At 44.0% G+C, this 20,454-nt stretch overlaps 1 protein-coding gene and 1 long non-coding RNA gene across 2 annotated transcripts in view; both read left to right on the forward strand.

Moving 5' to 3' along the window:
* Window positions 1–15,506, forward strand: part of LOC5501275 (endothelin-converting enzyme 1) — a 51,574-nt gene extending 36,068 nt beyond the window's left edge. The window contains exons 8-19 of the mRNA XM_048725561.1: window positions 7,147–7,369; window positions 8,190–8,291; window positions 8,705–8,782; window positions 9,615–9,718; window positions 10,526–10,584; window positions 10,683–10,734; window positions 10,813–10,880; window positions 11,768–11,898; window positions 12,155–12,220; window positions 12,582–12,683; window positions 13,745–13,821; window positions 14,950–15,506. Of these exons, the coding sequence (XP_048581518.1) occupies window positions 7,147–7,369; window positions 8,190–8,291; window positions 8,705–8,782; window positions 9,615–9,718; window positions 10,526–10,584; window positions 10,683–10,734; window positions 10,813–10,880; window positions 11,768–11,898; window positions 12,155–12,220; window positions 12,582–12,683; window positions 13,745–13,821; window positions 14,950–15,049 (1,162 nt within the window). The 3' untranslated portion in view covers window positions 15,050–15,506. The remainder of the gene's footprint in view (window positions 1–7,146; window positions 7,370–8,189; window positions 8,292–8,704; window positions 8,783–9,614; window positions 9,719–10,525; window positions 10,585–10,682; window positions 10,735–10,812; window positions 10,881–11,767; window positions 11,899–12,154; window positions 12,221–12,581; window positions 12,684–13,744; window positions 13,822–14,949) is intronic.
* LOC125561352 lies at window positions 673–6,208 on the forward strand. Its single transcript, XR_007307384.1, has 3 exons — window positions 673–1,093; window positions 1,284–1,539; window positions 1,634–6,208. It is a non-coding gene; the product is annotated as an uncharacterized LOC125561352 (long non-coding RNA).
* Window positions 15,507–20,454: the final 4,948 nt, after the last annotated feature.

A 20,454-nucleotide genomic window follows, 5' to 3' on the forward strand; every position in this document is an offset into this window, starting at 1 on the left:
AAAACCATATTGAGCCTTCGCAGAAGCAGGATTTAGCAGAGGGGGCAAAAGATGCCTCACTGGAGATCTACAGCTCCTTCAGGCAGGTGTTCGGTGCTCAACTGGATCTAACCAGCGAGACCCGCCAGCCGCCCGAGACCTCTACTCCCGTGACTCCCATACAAGAGACGACTCCAATACACCAGACCTCAATACGCGAGACTCCAATATCTGAGACCGGGGGAGTTGTCTTGAGGGCGGTAGAGGAGACCCTTGGGATGCCATTCGATGAGTAGGAGGAGGAGGAGGAGGAGCCCAGAAGCTATTTAGAACTGCTAGGCACGAACGACCATCCATTGGAGGAGCCAGCAGCATCCCCAGATCCCATTGCACTTTATTCTGGCTTCTCTGAGTTGGACAAGCTAAGAGAGGAAAATCGTCTCCTAAAGGCCGAGGTCGAAAGCCTCAGAAGCCAGTTGACCTCCTCTAGGAGACAACCAGGTGAGCTAGGAAACATAAAAAATGACTTTGCAATACTGTACAGTGGTTTTATTATTTTCCACCGAGCGTCGGCTACTTTAAAAAAAAGTTTATTTTAAGCCGCATTGTAACCAGTTTACTTCCGGTCGATTGCGTAACGATCTCCGATGATTTTTAATGAAATAGGCGAAAAATATTTCCAAATATTGAAAGCAGTGTGTCTATTGGAAGTTTCTTTGATGATGTGATCAGTTAGAGCGGATGGCCTGTAAATATCTCGGATTCTAATAGATTCTTTTGTCTTTTAACGGTTTAGGTTCCGTCGAAGCTCCGGAAATAAACGGCTGACGATGCGGCTTTAAGTTTAAGTTTTATTTGAACTAATAAAATAACTTCCACCGCCTACTCTGAAACTACGCTACATAACGGATATTCATTTTCGTCATATCACATCTTTTAATTATTCTTTACTTTATTTATTTTCCCAGTGCCATCTGGTGAAGTTATCAACTTTTTCCGTGACTTTGTCTCATTTAATGATGTGACAAACATCCAATACTCTGTTGTCGGTGGTGCTCCTTGTCAAGAGTACACGATCAGGGCAAACCTAAACCCAGGACCCACAACAAGCCAGGTAGGGTCTCAAGTGCCAGGCCTTAAAATGTCAAATTTTCTTTATATTTATCTACAATTTTTCTTGCGTTTGTGTTTGACCAATTTAAACTTGTGTTGCGCTTATTGTTGTGCCTGTTGTCCTTTAATGAGTACTAACCTTTGAAAATCTTACTAGAATGTCCGTTGACCATTTCTATTTTTTTTTACAGAATCAGCGCAGCAGGGACGACGTTAAACTACTGGATTCAAGCGACGTTTATGTCAACCGTAATGCTTTGCGAAGCTGTGTACAAGCAGGGCACTCAGCAAAAGGCCCCATTGGGCTTTTAAAAAAACTCATTCCAATAGTTTTTTCTGCCGAGGAGCTTGCAAGGTCGTGCGGCCAAGGACTCGCTCGCGGAGGGGCATCTCAGAAGGAGGATGGGAAAGCCCCTCTTGACCAGCACAAGGTCAATGCTTGCAAAGGTAAATTTCAAGCTAAATTTGTTAGGAAATTAAACAATTTTGTTTGTCAATTTCAAGTCATTGTTAAATATGTGGTCTTCGTATTTAATTTCAGATTACCTTGTCGCCTTCTGCCTCCAGAATAAAATGGCCCAGCCAGGAGCGCAAGAGATAAATAAAGCGTTCACGCAACAAATTACATATGCGAGGACAAAATTAAAAATGCAGAGTGCTGCCGTGAACACTGAGTAGATATAATGATCACCGTCTTTTATGTATTTCTTTTTATACACTAGACGGTCGAGGTTTATACACGATTAAAAGTAGTACTAACCATACATGTTGTAGATCTGTTGATTATTAGAAGATAGTAAATGATTGATTAAAGTCACGACCGAACTTTAGAACCTAAATCCAACCTAACTAAGGCCTAATTGAGCGAACGATTTTGGCTACGGTTTTAGGTCGTAAATTGGGTTCCTTTTACGCTCAAATTAGTCTCAAATATTTAGGTTCGTGCGAGGCTCATTTTGGCTGAGATTTGGCTTTAAACATTTAGGCTCAATTTAGGCTCATTTTCGCTCAAAATGTGGCTCAAATTTTAGGCCCGAATTTGGCTCAGTTTAACGGCGTAATTTTTCGTACGGGTAATAGCCTTGAAGAACTGTACAAGAAATATATCAAGTCGCTTGATGCAGAAGATACACATTTAAAACCGATTTCCACCAGTGCACACCCATCCAGAGCAACAACAACTACAAAACCATTACCCAAACAGTACCAACCGACGAGTGATGAGACCCATGCAGCTTCTCCCCTGGAGAGTACCAACCCTTGGTCTGGAAACCTGATGTTTCTACTGGCTGTGACCCTGATGTTCCTAGTGCTTCTGCTTTTGGTTGGGGTCATGATCTATTACATTAGACGGAAAGGCTGCTACCATATGTGCTTATCACAGCTGAACTGCATTCAGCAGTGGAAAGATGCCCACTGTGACGACATCGCGCCGCCTCAGGAATCCGACCCTTGGATGACCATCAACGCTGGAGGCTACAATGTTAAGACTGGCAAGATTACATACGCTGCTTTTGTATGAGTGCATCTGCAAATTTATGGTTCTGTTATGTGCAGCCTGTTTGTGATTTATATGCAGAATGTTGTGTTTATAGCCCCAAGCAGTATAGGGTGCTTTGGGTTTTTGAGGGACTTCCCACTGATTTAACATAAGAAGACGTAGTAATGAATATTGTTTGGATAAAAATATATAAGCTTATATTCCTTATATTTGTTTGAATGTATTGCAGTTTATCATTGATAACGTGGGTGTGATTATAATAATACTTAAGAATTATACCATAATTTATCATTTGATGATTTTTTGGTAATTGAACTTTAGATTACTATTGTAGTTATTACGCCTACATAGAATCAAATTTTTACTTCGATCTTAAAATAATAAAAAAAGATGCTAATCAAGCGTTCAGCTTCAAGCTCTTCACATCTTAAAAACAGCTGCAATGACTTTGGACGAAGAAAATCAACTCGCTTCTAGCATGCGAAAAATTCAGACATGAACATAAGCAGGGTCGATTGTCAAAACCGGCCCAAAATCCTGTCAGCTTGTGTCATCTAACAGGACCGAGTCACAAAAGCGCCGCTAGCTATTCATCCTTTCCTTATATGGTCATGGCGTGATTCTCATTCGATAAAGCGTGAAATTTTACACAAACTTGTCTCATACATCATTCTCTTTCAAAGTCAAACAACGCTAAAAATCTATACTAATTTCATCGCTTCTAAATCTACGACAACATCACATCTTTCAGTATGAGGCATCGTGATCAACAGAGATCTTATTATACGATCGCGGGAGTGGTGGGAGTATATATTTTATTTTTTTATTGATATCTCCCTGATAAGCGCCCATGTTCTACATAATAAAATTTCCGCAACGCCTCTAAAGTACAAGGACTTTCGCATAACGCTCGCGAAGCAACTGATTGCTGACTTCAATGGAAGAAAGCGCGTGGGTCGGCCAACTTTATAGTTTTGCTTCTAATAAAAGAACTAGAGCAGTGACTAATTATTGCGTGCTTGTAGTCCAATTAATTCAGGCACAGGGGTCATGTCAAGAACTTAGGCGTGAAAGGGTTAACTGCAGATTTATCGGGACAGCTTCTGTCCGCATCATTTTCTTAAATTCTTCTATAGCAATCATAGAAAATTTGTGAATTTCACAATTTCCTTGCGCGTGTTTTGTAATGGGCGAAGCGGCCGAAGTCCAATTTGTAAGAGGAGACTTCAATAATTTGTCTAACTTATTAGCGTTTCGCCCACACTGAACTCCGAAACAAACACAAGCTAAGCAAAACACTCCATTGTAATATTTAGAGCAGCCATGGATATTTCTTTAGCCAGTTTAAAACAAACTTGCGAGATTTTCCATTCTCTATTGACACCGGGAAATCGGAAAGCTCACCTGGTTTCCATACATTCTCGATGAATTTCAACTTGTCCTGAGGCGAATATCTGGCGATCTTGTCGAAGACTAAGCCAATGTCGTAGGGAGAACAATCCTCCTTCCTACAGACAGAGCACGAGCCATAAAGAGTAAAAACTAGTGCAATTTGTTAACTAATTCCTTCGTAAACTCCGATGCAAGGACTCTAGTGAAGGCAAACGAAATGAGACCGTTAGGGGAGGTACAAACCCTTTTATACTTTTGTCGATAGTTTCCGTTAGCCAATCAAAAATGGTTTTGAGTGAGTTCCAACACAATGAAAAAATTTCCAGCCAATCGCGCGAGGTTTTGAGTGTGTTCCAGTGCTAACTATAATAACACCTCACCCACCCCCTTGCTTGCAAATTGGTGACAATATTTTCCGATCTTATCCGACGGATTTCCGAAGGTTTCCGAAAAGTGATCGAAGCTCAAATCCAAAGCTCGTGATCCAGGGCGCTCCGTGAAGTCGCATAAGAATAATAACGACGATAAGGCATCTTTTTACGTGTTTAATTTAATAAAAAGCAAAAATACAGAAGATTGAATGATTTCCACAGACAAGCCAATAGTTTCTAGGGAGATCGGAGTATTTTTAAAAATGCCATTTAAGTTCAAAATAACTTGGTCTGAAAAACTTTGAGTGTGTTCCGGAACTCATGTAAACTACCCTGGATCCAACCCTGCTGTACATGGTCCATCGCACGGAACTGTGGCTGCCACCATAGTTAGTTTTTATATTCATTTTTTCCCAATTTGTTTATTTTGGGGTACGTCCTTCATAAGCCTCGTGCCCGTTTACGTATGACCCCCCATTATTCATCTTTGTTGTCTAATAAAGCTATTGAAGACTATTCTAGTAATCAGTAACACTTTTGTGTTTTCTTGAGGTTTTACACCCAGCCTGTCAACTAAAAAAGTTGTCCATGTAGACGGTGACAACTAAAATGGCGGCTTCGATGAAATTCGCAAAACCATTTGAGTGTCCGTGTAAATCGGAGTTCCTGGACCAAGTTGTCGGCACAACCATGAGCTTTTCTACTACCGTGAGGTTTCCTGGCTTTAACCACCATTTCCTTTACCCACCATCCTTTTTTTCGTTTTGATACCAAAATCATCAATGTGGCGGGGATTCCTGAAGCAACCTGAGCTGAGCTTGTTTCCTCGAAAGAGGATCCATTTTTCAAGTCGCGAAATCTTCATTTCTGTTGATGTTTTGCGTATCGCTGCTGTGCAAGCGGATTACGGGCGCGCAAGAAACGAAAGTTGATAACTAAAAGTTGTTGACCGTCTACACGAGCAATTAAAAATTGTCAGCTCTTCGCAACTAGGAAAGCGCAACTGGACTACCCCGTTCTCGTCTTACGTAAAAAATCAAGCAGTTGCGTTTGGGCTTGCGTTTTAGTGGGAATCGGTAAATTACGTTGGCTGAGCTTGCGCTTACGTCCTAGTGAGAACCAACCTTTAGACACGTAATACGTGATTGTAATTTGTAAACATTATCACCCTATCACCCCCACCTATCCTCTTAATTACTGGGATACCTGTGATAGCCCATTCATAATATGCAATTTTTTTTTCTGCCCGCGATATGGCCAAAGTTGCGCAATAACCCAAGAACCTTTGTGCCATAGTCGATCCCTTCTGCATAATTTAAAACTGTGTCATGGCCGCCACTTTGATTTTGAAATTCCAGCTCTCAGATCCATGTTATTTCTGCAGTTGAAAGCCAGATTCGCGATTTCATTACTTCATATATTACCATAGTCTTAATCTCAACCAGGTAATTATGCAAAATCATCTCAGCTTGGATTGATTTCGTTTATTTACTCGTGTTTCCATTTCCGACCCGATCAAGACCCGAGACAAGTGGCGAGCTACTTTAGACAAATACAGTTTACTTCAAGACGTAATTAAATGTTCTCTGGACACTCATGAATGGACTGGAGGTATTTACCTTGATTGCTTAATCTATTTTGAAGTGGAAGTATTTTGAAGCTTATTGATGAAAATCGTCTAAGAGACCATGACACGAAAAATATAAGCTTTTATAACAAAATATAGGACAAAAGATAGGACAATCAGCCCCATCTACTTTAAATGGAGCACACCTCAAGTCCACTCCCACCTTAAAAGATGATGCTTCTTACCTTTCTTGCCCCAATCAGTGTTGTGATATGGCATTTACAATAAAAAAAAACAAGATTATACATATATTTTTATTATATCCAAAGGTGGTGGGCAGTAGTATCTTTGTCATATGTCACAGGGCAAAAACAAATTGCAGATCTCAGGTATCCCAGTCAACCCTGTGCGCAGGGTCTAGTTGATATAGTTATCATCCGCCGACATTAGAGAAATCGTTGTGGACGTGAGCTCCGTCTATGCCCGTGAGAAATTGTTTCCCTTTGAAACAAGGACCCGCGGTATAAAAGGCGCGGACCTGGTCCAAGTCGTCATTCTCGCTAGACCACGTCAAGTCCAGAGCTCCGTAAATATCGTAAAAGCAGCCGTAGATTAAATTTGATCATTTCGAAGTTGAAAACAACGTTCTGTATACACAAGGCAATAACGGCGAGCTTCTTGGGACTGGTTTTTGCTTCAAAATCGCTCCAATCCCCGTCTTTTGTCTTCTATTTTCCGCAACCAATTTCTTCAAGTTTTAGAATGAAAGTTCATGTGTTACTTGGTGCGTGCGACTTGCAATTATTTTTTGTTAGACAAGTTGCAACTGAAAATATCCACAGGTAGCCCAAGCTCTTCATTTGTCCCTAATGATATTTAGGGCGAAAAACAAGATTAGTGAAAAATGAAAAACAACTTGTTGAAAAGACGTGTGTTGTATAGTGTTGTGTTACTTTTTTCATGTTTACTTCTCTGCTTACCTGTGGGTTATAGACCACCATGGTCTCTTGCTTCTTTTTATTATATATGGCTACGATGGTACGAGCGCGCGCTCTGATTGGCTGATTAATGTGCTTCACTTATTTTTTGACCAGCGAGCGGACAAAAATTAAATGGCTCTTTTTTGGGGGGGAGGGGGGCTTTGGGTGCTTCTCCCTGTTAAGGCTCACCCATAATAGCTCACCATGGTCTCCTTCCTTCTATCTCCCTCCTCATTTCTACAGAGCCATGGCCAACTACCTGATGTCACAAGTAGTGAGACAGTTCGCTACCGCCCTCTCTTCTCCATTCATGAACGCTTACCGGAGCTTCTGGACCGAGGTGTACGGGTTAACAAAGTTTAGCCCTCCCTGGCTTGGGTGTGTCCGGTCCACCAACAAGCATCTCGGAAGTGCCCTAGGACTACACTTTGTGAGGAGAAAGTTTAAAGACGATGCACTAAAACAGGCAAGACTGCAGAATAACACTTAATGTTCGATATACCAGAGGAGACCGCTCTGCCTCTATAACTCCTTGTTTCCTAACGGATTTGCTGGCTCGAAACGCACTGTTACGTATAGTTTTGCGAACATTTTGTGAGCTGATGGGTGCATATTCAGAATCAGTTGAATGTTTCGCTTTTTTTGGGAAAAGCCGCGTGGCCTTCGGAACACTTTGTTTAGCGTCACTCTTACGAAAGGCCGGGGGAAGTCAGGAGGGGGAGGGGGTGAGGGGCGGGATAAGCAACCAAAAATAGTTCCCCGTTAGGGGAGGGGAGGCCGAGGGAATGCTTCCCCTCTTTGTCGCCGCTACTGTCAAGGGTACTGTAGGGATAAGTGTTATTACAACAAATTATATGCTTTTGGATATCATTTGTCTTAATCCTCATCCCCTGTCTGAAAAAGAAACCTAAAACCCGCCATGCAAAAAAAAATATATATATATATATATATATATATAAAATGATGGTTGAAGGCTTTCATAGAAAGTGCTCAATACTCGAAAGTAGAGCGGTGTATAGTGTTGGTTTGAGAAAAATACAAACTACATAGGTTTCCCTACAGGTCTGTTTCGTGGTTGCCCACTGATGAGTGGGCAACCACGAAACAGACCTGTAGGGAAACCTATGTAGTTTGTATTTTTCTCAAACCAACACTATATATATATATATATATATATATATATATATATATATATATATATATATATATATAAAGAACGGCTGATAAAGTGATCGTTCTATTATTAAGGCTACTATAAATATTTATGCCGATGAAATTGACTTCAGGCGGAGAATCTAATCCACGACTTGACCCAGGCATACCTGAAACACTTCAAGGACGACGTGACATGGATGGATAGCAAAACGCGTGAAGCGGCAATGAAGAAGGTATTAGAACCTGGGTTTCTTAATTATTCTTCTGTATTTAAAGTGTGTTTGTGTGTGTGTGGGGGATGGGTTCCGCCCACCCTACCCCTAGCTTTATTTGCCTGGAATTTAATTTAAGATATCAAAATCTCACGGGGAAAAATGCGTATTCTGAAGAATTTCCACCCATGACAAAACAAGGCCAGTTCCAACATAGTAAAATGTTTCATCATAACAACGCGGAGAGATATTCACAGAATGTTGATTTAGTGTTTTAAAATTAATAAAAACTCGTGATAGAACTTGTAAAAGTACATAGCCTCTGCTAGCCAAATGTAACAATGAGGCCCTTAACGTCCATTTTTGATTCCTTTTCTTTGTTAAGCATGCTGAGTCTCAGAGAAAGTGAAATAATCGTGATTGATGTTTTTAAGGTGCTTGGCATGGTCGAGAAGGTTGGCTACTCAAAGAAGATAAAGGACAAGAAATTCCTCGCAAAGGAGTATAAAGACGTAAGGACCCCCCAATCATGGATGATTATCAGCGGCGTAGCCAGGAATTTTTACAGGAGGGGGACCAAAAGGCCCTTTCAAGGCATTTTTTTCCTGTAATTTAGAAAATGTCTCATACATTTTTGTATTTTCGGCTGCTAGAAAGGTTGCCCGGCCTCTGGGCCGCCCCCTGACTACGCCCATGATTATTGTTTCTCTTCCCGCAACCCCTATATCCTCCGTGTCGTCTACGTTTGCGTGACCCTGGCTGCCAAAAGGAGGATTTTTCGTTAAAAAAAAAATTAACAGTTATCTTAGAAAAATCTGTAGAGCTCAAAAACGAAATAGCAGCGAAGACACCAATAAAGAAAAAGCGAAAAAAAAAAACAAGAACAAACCAAAGTTTTAAATCAACATTTTAGCACTTGATTCAGTAGCCATTTGGACTTTTTTTTTAATATGCAGTGCGACGCGCGCTAGCGTTTGGCCGCCTTGACAGTTTTTTGAAGTAAGGGCCAATAACGATGCCAAGGCTATCGCTGATTGGCTAGTGAAGTTCATGTCGATCAAAGAAATACTTCAGTGCACATCATAGCAGGTAAAATCAAAACTGCGATTCTCACATGCCAATAGGCAAAGTCGTTAAACTTTGTATTGCGGGCCACGGTAGCGCGCGTCGCATGGCAAACGGTAACGCGCCACGTTAGCGCGTGTCGCGTGGCAAACTATGTATAGGGGGGGGGGGGGCACGGTGGGGCTATTGAAGCCCTTTTTGATGAGTTTAATTTAAATCCCCGACGCAATCAGCTTCTTGAGAACACAAATAAATAAGCTTTTATACATATAAATTTAGATGGAAGTCAACCCTCTAACATACTTCGACAACATAGTGAAGGATTACCAAGCTGCCGTACTCTATGTTTTGCATTCGCTTGGCTCCGTGCCAACGCGCTCTGGGTAAGTATAAACTTGTGTGCCTTTATTAGTACAGGAAAATGGTGCAGAATTTATGCTGAATTGTTCAAATTAATAGAAGGGTTATGAAATTTGGCAGGGTGATCTTTGCACCACGAGTAATTCTAGATAGGATGCCATGCCCAAAAACAGGTACTTCCAGTTTTATAGGGGTGGAACTGATTATCACAAAAATGAACGGAAACATACACTTAATGGTAATGTACGGGCCCAAACTTTTTCAGGTAGATAAAGGCTAATATATTTCCTATTACCGTTACAAGGGCAACGCCCTCACAACGATACTTCCAGTGTTATAGAGATGCAATTACTACGATAAAAATAAATATAAAACCCACTAAATATGCTAGTTAAAGATACTTTTACTCTTGTATATGGATTAACATATTTGCCACGAACAGTTTGTGATGGCATGCCACGCCCAAGTTTGGGTACTTACAGTTTTACAGGAATGTTTCATTAAGCAAACGATTTTTCCTATGGCGAGGTTGGAAAACATTTTAACGGAGCTTTTTACCGGGGATCTGTTTATTAACAATAGTTTATGACACATAGGGGGGTCTGTGTGATGCTCTTGTTTATAAGCGAGCGTAAACCGGCATATTTCAGTCTCCGCCGACATATAAACATGTCGCTGTTTTACGTAGAGCAACGGCATGGTTATATGTCGGTGTTGTTGTTGTTGTTGTCGTTGTTCTTCTGGTTGCTGTAACTATTGTTGCTAATAATTTGTTGGCGTTGTGACGTGGTAAATGCATACTGTCATTTTATTTCTTTACACTGTTGTAGTTTTGACATGGATATTACGACACAAAACGCCCAATATTCACCCAAGCAAAACACGATTGGTAAATATTTTTGATTAATTTTTTTTGCAAGTTTAATGCAAATGTCATGGATAATTATATGTATAAATTCACACTGATCAATTGTTCCTGTTCTTCAGAGGTCGCTGCAGGCCTGTTTCAACCACCGCTATTCCACAAGGACTACCCTCGGTGAGTTTATCCATCCCTTATCCACTGCCACTGTCTAGCCTCCCTGTATAACATATCATTTTTTTTTTCTGTTTGTAGCGCTGTGACGTATGGCGGCATTGGAATGGCAGCAGGGCATGAGATGACCCACGGATTCGATACCAGTGGTGAGGCAGATGTGCTCCCTCCCTCCCTCCCTTCCTTTCTTACCCTCTTCCTCCCTCCCTCCCTTTCTTATCCTCTTCCTCCCTCCCTTCCTTTCTTACCCTCTTCCTCCCTCCCTCCCTCTCTTACCCTCTTCATCCCTTCCTTTCTTACCCTCTTCCTTCCTTCCTTTCTTACCCTCTTCCTCCCTTCCTCTCTTACCCTCTTCCTCCCTTCCTTTCTTACCCTCTTCCTTCCTTCCTTTCTTACCCTCTTCATTCCTTCCTTTCTTACCCTCTTCCTCCCTTCCTTTCTTACCCTCTTCCTCCCTCCCTTCCTCTCTTACCCTCTTACTCCCTTCCTTTCTTACCCTCTTCCTCCCTCCCTTCCTCTCTTACCCTCTTCCTCCCTTCCTTTCTTACCCTCTTCCTTCCTTTCTTACCCTCTTCATTCCTTCCTTTCTTACCCTCTTCCTCCCTTCCTTTCTTACCCTCTTCTTCCCTCCCTTCCTCTCTTACCCTCTTCCTCCCTTCCTTTCTTACCCTCTTCCTCCCTCCCTTCCTCTCTCACCCTCTTCCTCCCTTCCTTTCTTACCCTCTTCCTTCCTTCCTTCCTTCCTTCCTTCCTTCCTTCCTTCCTTCCTTCCTTCCTTCCTTCCTTCCTTCCTTCCTTCCTTCCTTCCTTCCTTCCTTCCTTCCTTCCTTCCTTCCTTCCTTCCTTCCTTCCTTCCTTCCTTCCTTCCTTCCTTCCTTCCTTCCTTCCTTCCTTCCTTCCTTCCTTCCTTCCTTCCTTCCTTCCTTCCTTCCTTCCTTCCTTCCTTCCTTCCTTCCTTCCGCCTGAATGTTCTTCCATTAATTTTGTCTGTCCGTCTGCCTGTTTGTCTCATTGCGTTTATAATCATTCTTGCCAGGTGCATTGTTTGATGAGAAAGGGAATGCAAGATCGTGGTGGACCCCGTCCACATTTAAGAAATATCTTAGCAAGACAATGTGTTTCGTCCGAGAGTACAGTAACTTCACGGTCTTAAACGGCGTGTATCACGTGAGTGGCTTATTTTCTTAGATTAAGAACCAACGAAGATCACAAAATGCTATATGCAATCATTAGAAATGTTTAAACCTCCTTATACTGTGATAAAGTGCGGCCGAGAAAGAGTACTGCCGACATTCTGAACTTACTCATGTGCGAACGTTGAGTTTATTTACCGAAAATGTACGCGATAATATGCAAGAAATTGTGGAGAATAGGGACAAACCTGCATGGTGCCGTGTTTGTGTAATTTTTTGTATGTTTTCAGTTACGAGGTAGACAGACGTTGAACGAAAACATTGCAGATAATGGAGGTCTACGAATAGCTTATTTGGTCAGTATTATAATCGTATTGAACTTACCTATAATGATAATTGTAGTGTCTGTTCCAGGGGGGTAGGGTTTTTTGGCGGATATAAGAAATTATGTTGTATATCAGTCCCCTCCCTTAATAAACCCTCAATCCGCTCCATAATTCTATATCGCAAGGGCATTACCATGGAATTGACCTTGTTACCATGGAGTTGACCTTGTTACCATGGAGTCAACCTTGTTACCATGGAGTCAACCTTGTTACCATGGAGTTGACCTTGCTACCATGAGTTAACCTTGTTACCATGGAATTTACCTTGTTGCCATGGAGTTAGCCTTAAGGTTTTTTTTAGGGTTTTTCTTATTGCTTTTATCGTTTTCAGGCGTATGAAAACTGGATAAAGGAGAATGGAAACGATTTTGCTCTTCCGGGAAAACTAAGTAGTTTGACATCAAAGCAGCTCTTCTTTATTTCGTTTAGCCAGGTAAGTTAATCAACCTTTCACGTGTATCTTATATATCTATTGTCAATAAAATACAATTTAGTTGAGAAGAAAAGTTGAGAATTTAACGCGTGTTCATCATGTGACTATTCGAATATCGGTGTTATAAAACTTTCTTTCTCCAAAGAGTACTAGTGGTTTATTCCAATCTTTTCATGTCTAATCAGATTATCTCAATCTGCGTAATAACAGGGTCTGGAGGGGGTCTGCATGTCGGTAGTCAGTTAAAATTTCCATAATTTGTCGGTAGTCGGTAAGAGTTATCGGTCTTTGTCGGTAGTCGGTTAATCTTAGCTAGTATTCGCTTTTGTACTAGATTTCACGTATAAATAAGATTAAACATTATTTAAGATTGATTAGTAATTAATAACTTATTGATAATAAATTAATTATGGGTTAATAATTGACTAAAAAGTTGATGCAACAGGAAATACATACTGCAGATTCTGAAATGGCCGAATTTAAGTAGATTGACGATGGAAGTAAAGAGTAAATATACCGGAAATAAGAAAGTGTCGGTAGTCGGCAAGTATTTTTTTGTCGCTAGTCACTAGTTTTTTTCCATGTTTTTTCGGTAGTCAATTACTTTTTAAGCCGTTTGTCGATAGTCGGTTAACCCCATCCAGACCCTGTTATAAGACGGCGTATGCCTATTAACCAAAAGGTCATTGCGGGCGCTCCAGTGGATCCCAAGACGGCAGGGTTATTGAGCGTGGAGTTCAGCAAAAAGAAAAACATGTTTTAACAAGCTGTTTGACCGCGTGAAAGGAAGCCGACACAAATAAGTTTCAAATTTATTTCAAGCACCTCGTGTCGTATCCACCCCTTTATCCTCTGGCTGTGTCGTTAACACCCCCCCCCCCCCCCACCCCTTTAAACTCTGGGCCGTCCCTCGTGTCAGAGTGTCAGCACTAGTACTTTAAGATAATGTTTGTTGGGTGTATTGCTAGGTATAAAGCCTTTATCACGTGTCCTAAGAATGACATCCGATTGTTGCCTATTGAGTATTGATGTGTGTGTCTTTTATTGTCTTTTATTTGTAGCTGTGGTGCTCTAAGATGCCAAAGAGCTTTACCTTAAACAGGGTTGTATCCGACGTACACACAATCAATAAATATAGGTACGCTTAGATCATACCAAAATTATACACAATCAACAGATATAGGTACGCTTAGATCATACCAAAATTATACACAATCAACAGATATAAGCTTAGATCATACCAAAGGTGCACACAATCAACAGATATAGGTACGCCTAGATCATACCAAAAGTGCACACAATCAACAGATATAGGTACACTTAGATCATACCAAAAGTACACACAATCAACAGATATAGGTACACTTAGATCATACCAAAGGTGCACACAATCAACAGATATAGGTACGCCTAGATCATACCAAAAGTGCACACAATCAACAGATATAGGTACGCCTAGATCATACCAAAAGTGCACACAATCAACAGATATAGGTACGCCTAGATCATACCAAAAGTGCACACAATCAACAGATATAGGTACACTTAGATCATACCAAAAGTACACACAATCAACAGATATAGGTACACTTAGATCATACCAAAGGTGCACACAATCAACAGATATAGGTACGCCTAGATCATACCAAAAGTGCACACAATCAACAGATATAGGTACGCCTAGATCATACCAAAAGTGCACACAATCAACAGATATAGGTACGCCTAGATCATACCAAAAGTGCACACAATCAACAGATATAGGTACACTTAGATCATACCAAAAGTACACACAATCAACAGATATAGGTACACTTAGATCATACCAAAGGTGCACACAATCAACAGATATAGGTACGCCTAGATCATACCAAAAGTGCACACAATCAACAGATATAGGTACGCCTAGATCATACCAAAAGTGCACACAATCAACAGATATAGGTACACTTAGATCATACCAAATGTGCACACAATCAACAGATATAGGTACGCCTAGATCATACCAAAAGTACACACAATCAACAAATATAGGTACACTTAGATCATACCAAAAGTACTCACAATCAACAAATAAAATCCCATCTTGGCCCGACTTGTGCAAATGTGTGTATGCTAGTGTGTTTTTAAAGTCCACTTCTTCACTATGATACTACGTATAAATAAGACTATGCATCCTCCTCAGCAAGACGTTTTTATTATTTTTAATTTGATGTTTAAGTGTTTATTTTTGAGTGTTTTTGAGTTTTTATTATTGTATTTTCAGGGTTATTGGTACTGCAAGGAATATGAAGGAGTTTGGGGAGGCTTTTAATTGCCCTTTAGGCTCCCCAATGAACCCGAAAACGAAGTGCATTGAAATATGAATGTAGATTTTGATTATACATTAATAATACACTTATTCATGTAAAGTAACTGGGAGAATATGTACGGGAAATTTGTACTAAAATTGGGATAAATATTTTTATGGACTAATTCTAAAATCTTGTATTTTGGTTGGGCAGGGCCGTAGCAGGGGGTGGGGCACTGGGGGCATGTGCCCCCCCCCCCCCAATATTTAAAAAAATACAAGGAAATGACCAGTAGGGGCGTGGCTGTGCCCCCTCCCAATATTTTATTAATGTTTTTGTGTAGTGCCCCCCCCCCCCAATCGTACGTGGCCTGCTACGGCTCTGTTGGGTGAATAGGAGGCAGACAGGATACGGTATATGGTTTTTGAGGTGTGAGGTATAAAGTGAGGTATATGTTCAGTATTTCGGGGACCATTACCGACTTAAAAAGAGTTACCGCTGTATTTTGTATAATTTATTCGGTCCACATGGCGAAAAGAGGAAGGTTGGGGTGGTGGGACACACGTTCATTCTTACCGAACCATGATCATATAATCTCAGGATTCTTTGTAGCAAAGTCTGTAAACTTAGAGATGTGACCACACTAAAAAACAATAAAGACTGTAAAATGGGATAAACCTGTGAAAAAAAGTCTTTCACCTTTATTTATTTCGATAGTTAAAAATGACTACGTCTCTGGTGGGCTAGTTTAGGTCTTACTTTTTTTGTGTGGTACCATAAGATAATATTTCGACAAATGTATAGAGCGAAAATTGGAACGGGGATGGGAGGTGGCGGTGATAATTCTCTTAATTTGAGGAATATTGATTTTTCTTGAATTCAAATTGATCAAATTTTGGGCTGGGTTGTGTGCTTAGATAAAAGTAATGGCGTGCTAAAACGTTCATCACCATAACTATTCGAGAACTTGCGGCGATTGCACGGTTGAAAAGTGATTTTAGTTTTATTATAGATGGAAAAAAAAGTCCAAATCACTACTTGCAGCACGTGGCAATGTACAGATCGCCTATATGCGATCTGCCAAGCTTTTCAGGTTTCTTAAAAAACCGAGCCCGAGCTTTTTAGATGTTTTGGGTAGTTGCCAAGTCATATGTTACAGACTGAAGTAGATTTTTTTTGTTTTTGGAGGTAAGCGGCGAGTGCTGGGAGACATTGCGTTATTTGGGGCACCTGGTGCGCTTCCTTAAGAATGAGAACAATATTATGGTACCGAACACAAAATAAAGGGTAGGAGATGGACAAGCGGACGCACCAACCTTCTTTCGGCAAACATTCAAGGTCTCAAGCAGCTAATGTGATATAACCTTAATATAAGATAAAGTTCAAATACTGTACATATACCGTATGAATTGCTACTTTAAAGTATGCTTTAGCAAAACACTTTAGTTTTTTTTGCTTGCATATAGTGCACTTACAGTATTAGCCAAGGAGTAAAACAAGAGAAACTCAAATTACATTTTTGTCAAGGTAACAGTTTTTAGGAAACTGGAAAAGTGCCTTGTAATGTGGGGGCATCACGATTATACTCCCCCCCATACACAATCATCCTCTCCCCGTACACGATCATCCTCCCCCCGTACACGATCATCCTCTCCCCGGTACATGATCATCCTCCCCCCGTACACAATCATCCTTCCCCCCCGTACACGAGCATCCTCCCCCCGTACATCATCATCCTCTTTCCCCCATACAAAATCATCCTCCCCCCTCCCCGTACATGATCATCCTCTTCCCCCCGTACACAATCATCCCCCCCGTACACAATCATCCTCCCAGCCCCGTACAGGATCATCCTCCCCCCCTGTACACAATCATCCTCCCCCCCCGTACATGATCATCCTCCCCCCCCTGTACACAATCATCCTCCCCCCACGTACATGATCATCCTCCCTCCACGTACATGATCATCCTCCCCCCCACGTACATGATCATCCTCCCCCCCCGTACATGATCATCCTCCCCCCCCCCGTACACGATCATCCTCTCCCCGTACACGATCACCCTCCCCCCCGTACACAATCATCCTCCCCCGTACATGATCATCCTCCCCCATGTACATGATCATCCTCCCCCCGTACACGATCATCCTCCCCCCATACACAATCATCCTCCCCCCCCATACACAATCATCCTCCCCCCGTACTCAATCATCCTCCCCCCCATACACAATCATCCTCCCCCCCATACACAATCATCCTTTCCCCCCCCCCGTACACGATCATCCTCTCCCCGGTACATGATCATCCTCCCCCCGTACACAATCATCCTTTCCCCCCGTACACAAGCATCCTCCCCCCGTACATCATCATCCTCTTCCCCCCATACACAATCATCCTCCCCCCCCCGTACATGATCATCCTCTTCCCCCCGTACACAATCATCCTCCCCCCTGTACACAATCATCCCCCCCGTACACAATCATCGTCCCAGCCCCGTACAGGATCATCCTCCCCCCCCCCGTACACGATCATCCTCCCCCCCACGTACATGATCATCCTCTCCCCACGTACACGATCATCCTCCCCCCCACGTACATGATCATCCTCCCCCCCATACACAATCATCCTCCCCCCCCGTACATGATCATCCTCCCCCCCACGTACATGATCATCCTCCCCCCCACGTACACGATCATCCTCCCCCCCACGTACACAATCATCCTCCCCCCCATACACAATCATCCTTCCCCCCCCCGTACACGATCATCCTCCCCCCCGTACATGATCATCCTCCCCCCCGTACACAATCATCCTCCCCCCGTACACGATCACCCTCCCCCCGTACACGATCATCCTCCCCCCCCCGTACATCATCATCCTCTTCCCCCCATACACAATCATCCTCCCCCCCGTACATGATCATCCTCCCCCCCGTACACAATCATCCTCCCCCCCGTACATGATCATCCTCCCCCCGTACACGATCATCCTCCCCCCCCGTACATCATCATCCTCTTCCCCCCATACATAATCATCCTCCCCCCCCGTACATGATCATCCTCTTCCCCCCGTACACAATCATCCCCCCCCCGTACACAATCATCCTCCCAGCCCCGTACAGGATCATCCTCCCCCCCTGTACACAATCATCCTCCCCCCCCCGTACATCATCATCCTTTTCCCCCCATACACAATCATCCTCCCCCCCCGTACACAATCATCCTCCCCCCCGTACACAATCATCCTCCCCCCGTACACAATCATCCTCCCCCCCAGGTACATTATCATCCTCCTCCCCCCGTACATGATCATCCTCCCCCCCCGTACATCATCATCCTCTTCCCCCCATACACAATCATCCTCCCCCCCGTACATGATCATCCTCCCCCCCGTACACAATCATCCTCCCCCCCGTACATGATCATCCTCCCCCCGTACACGATCATCCTCCCCCCCCGTACATCATCATCCTCTTCCCCCCATACACAATCATCCTCCCCCCCCGTACATGATCATCCTCTTCCCCCCGTACACAATCATCCCCCCCCCGTACACAATCATCCTCCCAGCCCCGTACATGATCATCCTCCCCCCGTACACGATCATCCTCCCCCCCCGTACATGATCATCCTCTTCCCCCCGTACACAATCATCCCCCCCCCGTACACAATCATCCTCCCAGCCCCGTACATGATCATCCTCCCCCCGTACACGATCATCCTCCCCCCCCGTACATCATCATCCTCTTCCCCCCATACACAATCATCCTCCCCCCCCGTACATGATCATCCTCTTCCCCCGTACACAATCATCCCCCCCCCGTACACAATCATCCCCCCCGTACACAATCATCGTCCAGCCCCGTACACAATCATCCCCCCCGTACACAATCATCCTCCCAGCCCCGTACATGATCATCCTCCCCCCCACGTACATGATCATCCTCCCCCCCACGTACATGATCATCCTCCCCCCCACGTACATGATCATCCTCCCCCCCCCCATGTACATGATTATCCTCCTCCCCCCGTACATGACCATCCTCCCCCCCCCCGTACACGATCACCCTCCCCCCCGTACACAATCATCCTCCCCCCGTACATGATCATCCTCCCCCATGTACATGATCATCCTCCCCCCGTACACGATCATCCTCCCCCCATACACAATCCTCCCCCCCCCTGTACACAATCATCCTCCCCCCCCGTACTCAATCATCCTCCCCCCCCCATACACAATCATCCTCTCCCCCATACACAATCATCCTCCCCCCCGTACACGATCATCCTCTCCCCCGTACACAATCATCCTCCCCCCCATACATGATCATCCTCCCCCCCCGTACATGATCATCCTCCCCCCACGTATATGATCATCCTCCCCCCCCACGTACATGATCATCCTCCTCCCCCCGTACATGATCATCCTCCCCCCCCGTACACGATCACCCTCCCCCCGTACACAATCATCCTCCCCCCGTACATGATCATCCTACCCCCCGTACATGATCCTCCTCCCCTACCCGTACACGATCATCCTCTCCCCGGTACATGATCATCTTCCCCCCCCGTACACAATCATCCTTCCCCCCCGTACACAATCATCCTCCCCCCGTACATCATCATCCTCTTCCCCCCATACACAATCATCCTCCCCCCCCCGTACACGATCATCCTCTCCCCCGTACACAATCATCCTCCCCTCTGTACACAATCATCCCCCCCGTACACAATCATCGTCCCAGCCCCGTACAGGATCATCCTCTTCCCCCCGTACACAATCATCCTCCCCCCGTACACAATCATCCTCCCCCCCAGGTACATGATCATCCTCCTCCCCCCGTACATGATCATCCTCCCCCCCCGTACACAATCATCCTCCCCCCCAGGTACATGATCATCCTCCTCCCCCCGGTACACGATCATCCTCCCCCCACGTACATGATCATCCTCCCCCCCCTGTACACAATCATCCTCCCCCCCAGGTACATGATCATCCTCCTCCCCCCGTACATGATCATCCTCCCCCCCCGTACATCATCATCCTCTTCCCCCCATACACAATCATCCTCCCCCCCGTACATGATCATCCTCTTCCCCCCGTACACAATCATCCTCCCCCCCGTACACAATCATCCCGCCCCGTACATGATCATCCTCTTCCCCCCGTACACAATCATCCTCCCCCCCGTACACAATCATCCTCCCCCCCGAACATGATCATCCTCCCCCCGTACACGATCATCCTCCCCCCCCCGTACATCATCATCCTCTTCCCCCCATACACAATCATCCTCCCCCCCGTACATGATCATCCTCTTCCCCTCGTTCACAATCATCCTCCCCCCCGTACACAATCATCCCCCCCCCCGTACATGATCATCCTCTTCCCCCCGTACACAATCATCCTCCCCCCCGTACACAATCATCCTCCCCCCCGTACATGATCATCCTCCCCCCGTACACGATCATCCTCCCCCCC

This window comes from Nematostella vectensis, chromosome 3 (genome assembly GCF_932526225.1).
Source record: "Nematostella vectensis chromosome 3, jaNemVect1.1, whole genome shotgun sequence".
Lineage (NCBI taxonomy): Eukaryota > Metazoa > Cnidaria > Anthozoa > Actiniaria > Edwardsiidae > Nematostella > Nematostella vectensis.